The 13711-nt window shown below is 41.8% G+C and overlaps 1 protein-coding gene across 3 annotated transcripts in view; it reads right to left on the reverse strand.

Annotated features, from left to right (window-relative positions):
• The window catches only part of PXDC1 (PX domain containing 1), an 87613-nt gene that overhangs the window by 35034 nt on the left and 38868 nt on the right, over window positions 1-13711 (reverse strand). Inside the window, exon 5 of one of the 3 annotated variants that reach the window (XR_010598717.1) lies at window positions 2404-2625. The exons of 1 other annotated variant lie outside the window; for it this stretch is intronic. Coding sequence is in view for 1 of the 2 variants with exons in the window: in XM_065584893.1 (XP_065440965.1) it covers window positions 2586-2625 (40 nt within the window). In the remaining variant the exon portion in view is untranslated. Of the gene's footprint in view, window positions 1-2351; window positions 2626-13711 lie in introns of those variants that run through there. One more of the 3 variants, XM_065584893.1, reaches the window with a different exon arrangement.

Consider the following 13711-nt stretch of genomic DNA (forward strand, 5'->3'; position numbering starts at 1 on the left):
TGCTCTCCCCGGGCTGCGTCTCTGGCTCTGTGGCTGCAGCTCCACTCCCAGCACAGGATCTGCTCTCCCTGGGCTGCGTCTCTGGCTCTGTGGCTGCTGCTCCGCTCCCAGCACAGGATCTGCTCTCCCTGGGCTGCGTCTCTGGCTCTGGATCTGGCACGGTTCTGCCCTCCAGCTCAGCTTGGGCCCCTGCTCTCTCCTTAGCTCAGCCCCACTCAGTCTGACTCAGGCCATTCCAGTTCACACGGAGGACGGGACCCCCTCTGGCCTCCTGACTCCCTGATTAGCCTGCCCGCCCTGTCAATCAGGCTGATCTGGAGCATTGGCCTCTCCCCATGGTTCCTGGGGACTGTCAGTCTCAGGCTCCTGATTTGCCCTCGACCCTTCCCCTTTTAGTGCTGGGAGCTAGCCAACCAAAACACCCCCACTGAATGTTAGTAAGGGGGCAACAGTCCCCTTACATATAGGAGAAGAGACCTCAGCTGGATACAGACAGACAGATCAGGGAGGACAAAGACATAATGAGACAACATTGGTCAGCATGACAGGCTGTGGACTCAGCACACCAGTTAAGGTTTTTGTAGGCATCATGGAAAAAGGAGAGTTTTAAGATGGGTTTTAAAGCGTATGAGTTAGATTTGTGGATGTTTACAGGGAACTCCTCCCAGGTGTGAGGGGCAGCATGGGAGAAAGTACAAAGGTGCTTGTTTTTAAATTTAACAAGTGGGCGGCCTGTTAGCTAACATGTGGTACTTTATAACTACTACTGCCTTGACCCCACTAGGATTTAACCATGTGCTAGCTAACACTTATCAAATATACACCTTTTTTCCTGGTGAAGGCAAGGCCCAAGAATGTGCTAAGAGAGTTAGTAACTTTGAAGATTCTTCAAATAGTAATTGTTTGCATACTTTGGTGATAGACACTATAGAAAAGATTAGATTGTCCACTTTGATTTTACAGCTTTGGCTATTTTTATTGTTTGTTAGTTCCCTATCAAATATTTCTCAACTTTCCTTTCACACCTGGAGAATGGCCAGTCAGCAATCCAGACTGCAGAAGAGATATTTATAAACATCAGATAAACCAAAAAGGTATCGAAGATTTGATTGTGGGTTTCAAAGCTATACCTTGCTTTATAGTCAACCACTAAATATCTGGATTACATTATCAAGTGCTGTATTTGAACATAGAAAAGGTAGCAACTGATCAATCTGAACAAAACCTTGCAGAGTTCAGTCATTTTAGTTCTACAAACTGAACCCTGCAGGAGTTTTTCCACCAGGGTTTTCACTAGACCAACTATACCTGCTACAACAAGGACCCAAACCTTCAAGGAGAACCCTCTATGAAATGGCCTGGCCTCCTCACAGGCCATGGGAATCCGACTTCTCCAAACCTTATTTTTGCTATCTTCTTGTTGCGCAGAAAGCATGGAGCCAAAACATCACATTCTTGTTTGGTTTGCTGACTTGTTATGTACAGACCCCTTTTGTGACATAGGCAGCTTCCCTTACATTGCACATCCAATATCTACCATTACATTCAAAGAGTACCAAATCATTAGTACTTAAGACATTAATATTTGAGCACTTAAGGCCTGATATGCATCTTTTGAAAGGGAATACATCCTTGCCATGCTTGAAATATAACCCACTGAGCAGTTGTTTACATTTGTCATCATTCATCCTATGGTGTAGATTTAAATCACATTTGTAAATCCAAGTCAAAAGAAGCTCCCAGGAAGGACTGGGTGTTTATCAGTGAGTGAAAACAAAACAAGGCAGCTGATCTGTGTAAAAGAAAATATTATATTGCTTCTCTGTACCTTCCTCCTGATGTGCAAAGTCAGCAACTCATGAAGACAGTCTGACGGGTTGAGTCACAGAAACCCCCTTGGGACTGCCACCTGATGTGCTGAGACTACCTCTGAGCCCATTTTCCCTGCTAGCTTGGGACTTCAGTACCCTGTCTTGTTGAGCCAGACACGCTAGCCTGCTTCAAACACAGACCCAGGTCTGAACCACGTCCCCCAAAAGCTGCAGACATAACTGAAAATGGGTTAAGAAGTGCTCTTGTCTCTAGCACCAAGATCCCAATGGGATCCAATCCTCAAATAAATCCGTTTTACTCTGTATAAAGCTTATACAGGGTAAACTCATAAATTGTCCGCCCTCTATAACACAGATAGAGAGATATGCACAGCTGTTTGCTCCTCCTGGTATTAGTCACTAACTCTGGGTTCAATAATAAACAAAAGTGATTTTATTAAGTATAAAAAGTAGGATTTAAGTGGTTCCAAGTAATAACAGACAGAACAAAGTAAGTTACCAAGCAAAATAAAACAAAAATACGCAAGTCTAAGCCTAATACAGTAAGAAATTGAATGCAGGTAAATCTTACCCTCAGAGATGTTCCAATAAGCTTCTTTCACAAACTAGACTCCTTCCTAGTCTGGGTCCAGCAATCACTCACACCCCCGTAGTTACTGTCCTTTGTTCCAGTTTCTTTCAGGCATCTCTTTGGGGTGAAGAGGCCATCTCTTAAGCCAGCTGAAGACAAAATAGAGGGGGTTCCTGGGCCTTTTATATTCTTTCTCTTGTGGGCCGAAACCCCTTTGTTCTCCTGTGCAAAATCACAGCAACAAGATGGAGTTTGTAGCCACCTGGGCAAGTCACATGTCTATGAATGATTCAGCTTTTTGCAGGCTGCCGCCATTGTTTACATGTTAGTTTGAACGTTCCCAGGAAAGCTCAGATGTGGACTGGCGTCTCCCAAAGTCCATTGTCAGTTAAGTGTTTCTTGATTGGGCACTTACTGAGAATAGTCCTTTCTCAAGAAGCTGACCAAATGCTTCACTGAGGCTACTTAGCATCAAACACATTGAGATACAAGTACATAGCCAATATTAATAATTTCAAATACAAAAATGATACACACATACAGACAGCATAATCATAACCAGTAAATTGCAACCTTTCCATAGACACTCCACTTGCCCTCCTCTGCACTAGACCTGGTGCAACCATAGGACCTTGGTTGCAACAATGATCTATATGGTCACAGTTCATGTCAATAACATCACAGACAGTACAGGGAAAGAGTAGTGGCATCTTTGTCTAGTGTGCCCCAATGAAAGAGGGCTGTTGTAGTTTGCTCACCATAAGCCAAAATTCTGCACTCTCTGTTACACAGGCACAACCCTATTGCATGAGTGCAACAGCAAGAGCAGAAGTTAGCCCCATCACTGTGGGGCTAGCTCAGAGTATTTTGAGCCACTGAACAAAGTTGTGATCAAATCCAAAACCTTTTCATGTTTTCTACTGTGCTTTATGGTAACAATAGGAAGGACAGATGTGGAGACAGTAATTTCTAGAACTACACAAAATAAATTGTTCTAGTGATCCAGAAAGTTTGCTTGCTCCTTTTGAATTAACAAAGCTAGCTATATGCATTTGTAAACTATTACTGTAGTACCAAGTTGTGGTCTAGTAATTGGAGGTACCTGACTGATGTTATCCAATTGTATATAAAATTCAGAAGGTATCCATCTTCCTTTGACGCAATTAAGGAATCATAATTTTGACACCTAATCTGTGAATTAATTTCTCATTGTCTCCCCTTTCCTTCATTCACCTGGAGTTGCGATAGATTCTCAAATGTATCAATCAGTATAAAATCCTGAATCTGGCTCTGCCAATCTCAGTCCTCCCAAAGGTAATAAACCCATCTTTTCTGTCTATCAGAGCCACAGAACTGCTTTGCAATTCCCTCTTGACTCACTGAGCTATATATTTCTCTGCCTTGTTGCTTAGTTCACAAAAATTCTGTCTGGCTCTATGGAAAATAAAGTGTGTTTTCCAAGTCAACATTTCAGACAGCTTAAGTCAAGGCATGGCAAATTCATTAGGTACTGCTATAGTACCTGTTCTTCTGTGCCTCTACTGTACTTCTTTCACAAACATGTGTTTACATTCATTAGCAACCAGCCTTTTCTCTCTTTAGTTGCATAACTAATGGCCCATACCCATCCGCCGCTCACGGCCTTCATCCATCATCACTTCCCAGATCGTTGAGCATGAGGGAGCAAATCTCATGCTGTTTACTATTTCTAAAATCTTTTACAGCACGAAGAGACTAGTTCAGAGTCTTTAAGTGCCTGGGCTCTGTCCATGTTTTCTCCTTCACTTGATTAGTGTGAAGCCCAGCTACCATCACTGGTGCATGGCCCAGCACCAGGGTCTTACAAATACTTTCCATCTGCATTTCAATAGTGACATAGTGAAAGAAGATAAATGGTTAACTCTGGAAACGGAATTATTTATGCACAGGACAAGTACAGTATAGGCAATAACTGTGCAAATACCCTCAGAATGCCCCACCAGTGGACTACCTGCAAGGTAGGTAGTGGAAGGACTACCTACAAAGGAGCACCTCTATGCTCTTCCTCCTGGAACTACCACACTCACTCCATAGCCTCACTGAGGATATTGCCAATAAGGATTTTATTTTGTGCCCATTCTCATGGTGGTTTGTCTGCAAAATGTGGAGACTTGTCCAGTAAACAATGATCTGAAACCACCAGCCTATTTTACAGAGGCCTCTAAAGAGCTATCCTAAGAAAATGCCTTTAGGTCTCTACTGACCTGAGTTGGATTCAAACTAGAAGCGGAATCAAAACTCTCTTAACCCATCACCAGTCTCAAGCCATCTATTCTAGACTGCATATTTCTAGAAATATATCTATAAGTTTCATCTTTTCATTCGGAAACCCAAAACCATGTTAATTCTTCATATTCATCAAGGTCATGCCAATATTCTCTCTCTTTTGAGCTCTAGAACCATTACATTCTCCAAATCAAACTAACCATGATTAGCCCTGTGCTACATTTATACATTTGAAGCATTGCCGAGTTCACTGGCTCTTTAGGTGTAGTTGAGGACGCTTCCGATGTAATATTAAAGTTCATATTCCCTGTTATTGTACCAGCAAATAGTTGGGAACATTAGGTAGAAGAACAAGCAAAGCCTACACATAATAAACAAGAGTTGTGATGGTTACATAAAAATAAAATAATCACAAGTGACCAACCCCAGGAACGTATAAGAAGAGCTTACTCTCATTTTAAGATTTGTGCTTTCTTAAGTACCTACTGTACGTAGTAAAATAAATACCCTCTGATTAGTGCTCTATAAATACAAGGTGTAGATCAAACAAAAACCCACCCAGAAATATCTGAAAAAAACAAAAATTATATGGAACTAACAGGATGCTTGAAAACCATCATGGTATTCACATTATATCCCTCCCCCGCCAAAGCCTTTATTTGTCTCATCTATTTAGATTGCTAACTCTTCTGGGCAGAGACTGTCTCCCACTGTGTTTGTACAGTTCCCAGCACAATGAGGCCCTGATCATAGCTGCGGTCTCTAGGTGCTACTGGAATACAATTAATAAATAATGATAAAATAATGTGTGTAAATGCCATTTATACCCATTCTAAGGCTGCTTTATAGTGCCAGAGCAGCGTTTAGGGGCTTTAGTGTAAGTGAAAATCATGCCCTCAGCATTGAAGCAAGTCCTGGATATTTCCAAACATAAACAGAAAAAAGTCACAGAATCATTAATCGTATTATCAGCTGCTCCCCTCCCAAAAAACTCACCATCAAAAAATAGCCATAAGCATTTTTCATCTGAGAAATACTGAAATGGAGTTTGAGGTGAGAGGCACATACAGCATTAATTTAAATGACGTTCAGAACATTATACAGTGGTTGTCGGCTAAGTTCCCGCTAAGCTATGTGGCCGCACAACAGGCTATCAAAGGCCGTGCAGGCACGCAGCGGGGAGAGACGCTTCTCCCCTGGCCCCAGAGCTGCAATGGACTAGTATAGCAGTTTATTTCTGAAATCTTTAATTTGGGAGGTCCACTATCTCTATTTAAACCTTTATCCGTAAACCAACAAAATTAAAAACCCCAGTCACACCAATCCTGCTGGGATGTTAACCATTTATGTTAAACAGTCTGATCTGACCCTTGGACATTGCCAATGTGAAGAAACACAAATACACATTCAAAGTGACTAAGATGAGTCATCACATCACAGAGAGGAAATTAGGGTTACCATACGTCTGGGTTTTCCCAGACATGACCTCCAATCTTCATGCTGCTGCATTTTTGAAATAAGAACAACTGTCTGTGATTTTGAGCTGGGTGGTCAGAGAGCGGTGGGTGCTGGCTGGCCACCTCTGAAGGCAGCACTGCCGCCAGCAGCAGTGTAGAAGTAAGGGTGGTGTAGTATGGTATTGCCACCCTTACTTCTGAGCTGCTGCTGGTGGCGGCGCTGCCTTCAGAACTGGGCAGCAGGAGAGCTGGACCCATCCTCCCCCCTCCTACTTCCTCTCCCCCCAACAGTGTCTTCTATTTGGGAACTTGAAATATGGTAACCCTATAGAGGATATCCTCTGAACTCTCCTCCTTATGTACTCACAATCTTTCCCTTTTCTCCTCCATCCCCCAGCTGCCAAGTCAGTCTCTTTTCCATTTTCTTCTCTATAGCTGAAGAATAAAGCCTGGAACACTGAATTTAGAATATGACACCCTTCACCAACTTTCTTGAAGTTAAGGCCTATTAGGCAAAAAAAGCTGAACTCCAAATTTGTGAAGTTCCTCTCTAAAGTACAGTATGTTTTTATTTTGACACTATGGCCTCTGTTCCTATGGCCTAATTTTTTCTTCCTGGGGCTATAAAAAAAATGGAGGGTGGGTTTCAAAATAAGTGTGGCATCTATTACATTTAATTACTTCTGCCTGCGACTGGCATGGTCAAGGTGCAGCTACTAACAAGAGGCAATGACTAATTGAGGGTGATCCTTAAACTCAGCTTTACCATATGTAAATTAGACCAGTTGTTTGGAGACCACCAGCACGTTGGTGGAATTTTAATGGGTTATGACATGGCTCTAAAAAAAAGAGGACTCAATCCTGCAAGGTGCTGAGCCAACTTGTAAGGCACCCTTAACTGCCACTGGAGTTGAGAGAGCTCAGCATGTTACAGGCCTGATACATACCTGTAGTTGTAGCAAGGTACTGAGCATAGTAAGGCTGTGTCATTACCATGAAACAGCTGCCCAGGGAGGTGCAAAGGAAGTCTTAACCTGGTCCATGAAGATTCAAGCAGATACCGTGAAAGCCTTTGGAACTGAATCCTGCATTTACTGCAGTTCACTTGCATACACTCACACACCCACCTATTGTTTGTGACATATTTATTAAAGATGATTTTAATGGATTGGCCACAAATTATTTTGGGTCAATCAGCTGGTATCCACTGCAATATCTTTTAGCAGAGCCTGGGGATTATCTAATGGCAACAGTGGGTTTACACTAAAGGGAATTAAGCAACTGTATCTCCATATAGTGAGATGGAGTCCTAACCCCCTGTACTGCCTGTCAGCAACATCTGTACACAGGATACTTCACAGCATGTTGCACACAGTGGAGGTTTGAGTCATTTTCTTTTTTAAAAGGCACACTTAGTATTTATAAAAGGTGCTGGAGTGACCACCATGGAAACTGCAATCCTCTCTCTCTCTCTCTCTCTTTCACACACACACACACACACACACACACACACACACACACACACACACACACACACACACACACACACACACACACACACACACACACCCAGCATCAGCAGCAATGGCTGTCTTAGTGCCTCAACCAACTGTTCTCAGCCCTGTTCGACCATTTATGGCAACAAAGCAGTAATTGAAGGTATGTCTACACATAAGCCGCTACAATGGCACAGCTGCACTGCTGTAGCGCTTCAGTGTAGACACTACCTACGCTGATGGGAAGGGTGCTCCTATCACAGTAGGTAACCTACCTCCCTGAGAGATGGTAGTTAGGTCAATGGAAGAATTCTTCTTTCAATCTAGTAGTGTCTACAATGGGGATAGGTCGGCATAGCTATGATTCTCAGGGGTGTGAAAAATCCACATCCTTGAGAAATGGAGCTATACCCAATGTAAATTCCTAGTGTTGACCTCAAACTCAAGGATTATTCAGAGTTCTTGGTCTCCCTACGGTTTGCAATGTGGGTTCTTGTCTTGTTAGAGCTGGATTGGAACCATCAGCTCATTTCACTTATGCCACTGAATACCCATCAGACAGTAGAACTTCAGGCCACTGCTGAGCTAATAAGATTTCAATGGGCACCTTAGAGCATGTATACACTGCAAGTGAAGGTGCTATTGTAGCCAGATAGGTATACCCAGGCCAGCTTTCATCTAATTAATATAGATGACAATAGCAGTATAGACACTCTGGCACAGGCTTCAGCATGGGCTAGCAACCCAAGTACATACCCAGGCTCCGTGGAGGGCTTGCACTCAGGCTATGCTACAATCACAACTTCACTTGCAGTGTAGACATACTAAGGTGCCTGCTGAAATCTCAGCAGCTCAGTATTGATCTAAGGTTCTCCTGTCTGATGGGTTTTCAGTGGCATTAGGGAAATGAGCTGATGGTTCAAGTCCAGCTCTAACAAGACAAAAAGGGAATGAGCTCAAGCCCACTTGAACCCCTAGGCTTGAGCTTGGGTGGCTCACCTGAGCGTCCACTGGAGCGGCAACGTCCTTAAAGTTATTTTTAGTGCACCAGCTTGAGCCACACTAGTGCAAGTCTGTCTACCCAGGCTGGGAGGCTGGCACTCCTCTGCAGTGTAACCATACCCTTAAAGATGAAGGAATCTCCTTTACCAATCCTCACCTGAGTCAGGTCCCTCAAGGATTTCTACAGTAGTAGCTTGTTCAAAAGGAATGACCATCTCAATTTAGTAGCTGGCTTTCCATCCAGCAAGTCCTATTTTACAGTTGGAGAGACTTGATCCATCTATAAAATGGGGATAATAGTAATTCCCTACCTCACAGGGATGTTGTGAGGATAAATACATTAAGGATTATGAGGTGCTCTGATACTATGATAATGAGGATTCTGGGGCTATCAGACAGACAGATAGATCAGTGGGGTTTGTTCAGAGACTCAAAAACCGCCAACCCACACATAATTATATGATAAGTATTTCCATTTAGTTCACAAGACCTCACAATTACCATAAGCTTTTAGCTGAATGTGATTTCCGTCACTGTTATGCACAGATACTTATGTGTAATACCATCTTGGTATATTTCTTCCCTTTGCGTAAATCCCCAAATGCATGTCTTAGCTGAAATTGTTTGTGACAAGAACGATTATACAAACAAGAGACAATTGTTCTACAGCACTGAAGATCTGAACACTCAATGTGCAGTCAAGCTTTGGAACAACTCATCTGTCTGCAAATATTTCTAGTAGAAAGCCAATAAACTGGTGAAAGAAACTTGGGGCTGACCAATAACAATATCTGAGTAATCTGGGGGTGGCGGGAAGGGAAGATTATACTTCATCACTGTAATACTTACATTAAAAAAGAAAAATGATCATGAGGATTATAGATAGGTATGTAACACAGGAGTAAACATTTATCTTAGGAATTAGAAAATAGAATTTTTAAAAAATCTGCTGTTGCTCTACAAACTATTGCAGTTATAAATGAGAAATGAGAAATCAGGAATCATAATGAAAGACTGGACTGCAGGAGACATTTAAACATGCTGCTTATAATAATAATAAAATAATAATAATAATAATAAAAGGGTTAGTGGACAATATATGGTGCTGAATGGCCTTCTTCTCTTTCCTTACTTCCTTAAGATTTTTGACAATATTCAAATGTCAGCTGGTTTAATAACTGGTGGGGAAATTACTTCAAATTCCCAAGAAATGAGTCCTTAGCTCCTGATCCAACCACTAGACTATACTGTATACCATTTTATTCTTCTCATGGCAGTAACTGTTTAGCCCACTATTTTTGCACAGTGTTCCAAAGTAATAGGCATAAAGAAACAGTTATTCAGAAAGAGACTCACCCCCACTCCCAAAAAATAAAGGAAAAAAAAAGAAATCAGGAGAATGTGATTTTAGAACTGTATCAATAGTCAACTATTTAAGTAGCATTAAAACAGATCTGAGCAAAGACTTAGGAACAAGAGACCAGCTGGACTTAAGGCCCTGATTCAAAGCACTTCAGGATGTGCTTGAAATCCTGGCCCCACTAAAGTCAACAGCAAAATTCTCCCTGACTTCATTGGGGCCAGGATTTCACCAAAGATTTTTATTTAATTTAATATGAAAACGAAGAACAGAAGAGTATAATATACCTTGTGTATATTCAAATTTTAATATGCCCCATAATTTTTATTTTTCAACATACTGTCAGTCCAATCATTCACAACTCAAATACTCTGCAGAAGTTGTTGGGGGAAGCCGGAACCTATGGTAGCTAGGCAAAGGACAGCGAGGCTTTAGACACCCAAGAACATATGGGAGGTGATTTACAATTATGGAAGGAGTTTTGGGATAAAAGCATTGCCTGGATGTTCCTGCTAAAACCAGAAGTTAACGAACAGCGCTGAAAAATACATTTTCATCATTAGGCTTCAGAATACACACCCCCACAGAAAAGAATGGGAGCAGCAGACCCATCTACAGGGATATTTCCAGGCTTTCTGCAGACACCACTACATTGGATACACTTGGAAGGTTTTCTTCACAATTATAAAAGCTGGAAATGTCAATGTGTTTTTGTTTTTTTTAAAGAAAAGTATTGATCTAGGAGCAGAATTGTGCAGTAAAGGGAGGATTCCAGGGCTGTGGAATACATAGACTCTGCTTATGTTTATGTGCTGTAGTGGATAAATTGAATAGATTTCCAAAAATGTAGGAGAAAAAAAATCTAGTTTTTTAGTTACTCAAGGGACTTGAAAGAAAAGAATTACACACACAAAATAATCAAAAAGAAAAACTGTTACTACCTTAAGTACTTAAGCAAAGGATTTCAGGGAATTGTTCTACCAAATGATTTTAAAATTGCTTTCCTGGCAACAGCCACAGAAAACCTCAACGTGTTATGTATGAAGACTTCCTTAAGGCACAATGCTCATCATTAAATCAATCTTTGTGCTCCTTCTTCACATGCAAGCTTTTTTAATTTAGTGAAATCCAGCTCCATGAAGTGAAATCAAAGTCCCAGAAGCACTTCACTGCATTTCCACTCAGTGTGATGCTTCACCATAAGCAATCGGGTTATGCTATGTATTTATCACTTTGAATTGCAGCAATTAACACCTACCAGATATATGTTAAGTGTTGTACTCCAAGGTCTTACCTTCACTAAGAGGGCGGGGGAATGTATTTTAACATGTTACAATCCTAGACAAAGCAAGCTGTACTTTAAAATGTGTTGGCTGGCCAAGATAAACCCTAAACTTTCCCCTAAGATTTATTTTATCATCTAAGACGTTATCTACACACACAAGTCATGCAAGTATAAAGCTAAGGTGTGAATTTAAACGGATACCATTATCTATATAATAAGATTGCAGGAATGTCATTCTGTGCATAACTCAGAAGCCTAAAATGTTAGTAAAATCCATGTGAAGCAATGGAAGCAACTACAAGCATGCTTGAGAGCTGGTTTTGTTTAAGTATCACCAGGTTGAGTTATCACTGGGTTTCACAGTCTGTTACTATCCAATTTTTAAGTTCTCAGCCAGTTTTGACTTTATGAATTACACCTGTGTGGTGTTCAGCTACAGTAAGGCATGTATCTATGCCATGCCCAGAGTCCCAGACCATTGTGATATCAGCGGTCACTCAACCAATCACAACCCTTAATCTACAGCTAATTTACATGCAACAAATTTTCATTGGTTACATGAGGGAGACTGCACAGATGGAGGATTACTTGGCCCAACTGCCACAGACATGCACTCAACTGCCACCCACAAAATAACACAACCAGCATACACAATGACCCCAGACATACAGAGCTCGTCACAGCAGTACACACCCCTCATTCACCATCTGTACAAATCAACACAACTCCCCTAGACACAAATCATCACACCCACCCACATACCACCAGCAGCACACACAATAGCACCAACATCACCTGGAAGCCTAGACCAACTGTTGAGTCACCAGGAAGGGATGGAAACAGCTACAAACACAGTCGAGAGATATTTTTGTTGAGAATATCACCAGGATCGAACTTCACTGGGATTCACGGTCTGTTACAATCCCGTTTTTAAGTTCTTAGCCATTTTTGGCTTTTTTTATGTACAACTTTATGAATTACAGCCATGCAACAGCACAGGCTTTCAGTTACTAGTACAGGAAAAACTCCCCAGGTGAACACTCATTCTGGTAGAAGAGTGCCCTTCTGGTTTCGTTTATGGCACTTCAGAAGGGGTTTAACCTATGTAGGCGTTTATACCAGAATAAGAGGGCATATCTACGTGGGGACACTCATAAAACTTAAATGGGATTAAACCCGTGTGAGTGCTCTCAACCACAAATAACATGGTTTAATGTGCTTTAGCTAGTGCACTTTAAACTCACTCCTTTAGTTAATCTGGTTTAACTTTCCTGATTTTCCCCATGTAGACATTCCCAATGTCTACATGGGGGTTACACCTGTATAAATGGACCTGTGTAACTGGTAAAAGCATTCACATGTCGACAAGTCCAATATCTGTTAGCTGACAACTTCCTTTTCTACACTAGGATTTAAACACATGTTTTTTCCTTATGAAGACATGGCCCAAGTGGATTATCACTTCCCCACCACCTGTTTAGCAGATGCAAAAAAAGGAAGGAGGGAGGGAGTAGCCTCTGGCATGGTCTACATTAAAAACTTTTATAGGCATAGCTGTCAGGGGTGTGAAAAAACCACCCCCCCAGGTGACACAGCTATGCTGACAAAACCCCCCGTGTAGATGAAGCTATGCTGAGAGAAAAGTGCTTCTGCTGCCATAGCTAATATCATATGAGGAGGTGGTGCTTCTACACCAACAGAAAAACCATGTCTGTTGGAATACACTAAGGGGCTATGCGGGTTTAGGCTCCATAGTATAGACATAGCCTTTGTTCCATGAGCCTTGTTACATTGGCCTCCGTCTCTGCCATCAGTGAGCAACCAGTGATGTAATTGCATTGGTGCAAAACTTAGTGTGGGCAAGGAGAGCCACAGTTTGCACTGATGGAGCTTAGCCTGGTTTCAAGCAGGAGTAAGCTCGTCCATCTGTGCTAAGGGTTGCAGAGAGGCAGTTACACCATTGCCTGGCCACCAATGGATGAAACCAGGTCATATCCCCAGTGTAGACAAGGTTCAAGGAGGAAATTTTCAAACTCATTGCAGCTGTTCTTGGGTGGGAATGAATGAAAATATGGAAGCTTCTGGAAGACTAATAGCTGCCAGTGCTCCCTGCAACTGTAGGGGATGAAAGAAGTCCCTGCTACCTCTCCTGAGAAAGGAGGAAGGGGGTTATTTTGTCACATATTCCCTTCACCTACAAAAAGATTTTTTTCTGAAATGAATCAACTTTGTTATCGAGGGGTTCCAGTGTGATTGCAAAGCCGTAAGTTTAAAATAACTAATTTCCTATTCCTTAGCAGCATGACAGCAATACATAATGTGCTGCTATTTCACAAAAGGAGGAGTCGCGAAAAAACACAGAAGATCAGAAATGGATAGACAAAATCACTAAAGTCCTAGCTTCACTTTGTGCTTTGCAGGCACATTCTTTCAATGGAATGAC

Source organism: Chrysemys picta, chromosome 2 (assembly GCF_011386835.1).
Source record: "Chrysemys picta bellii isolate R12L10 chromosome 2, ASM1138683v2, whole genome shotgun sequence".
Lineage (NCBI taxonomy): Eukaryota > Metazoa > Chordata > Testudines > Emydidae > Chrysemys > Chrysemys picta.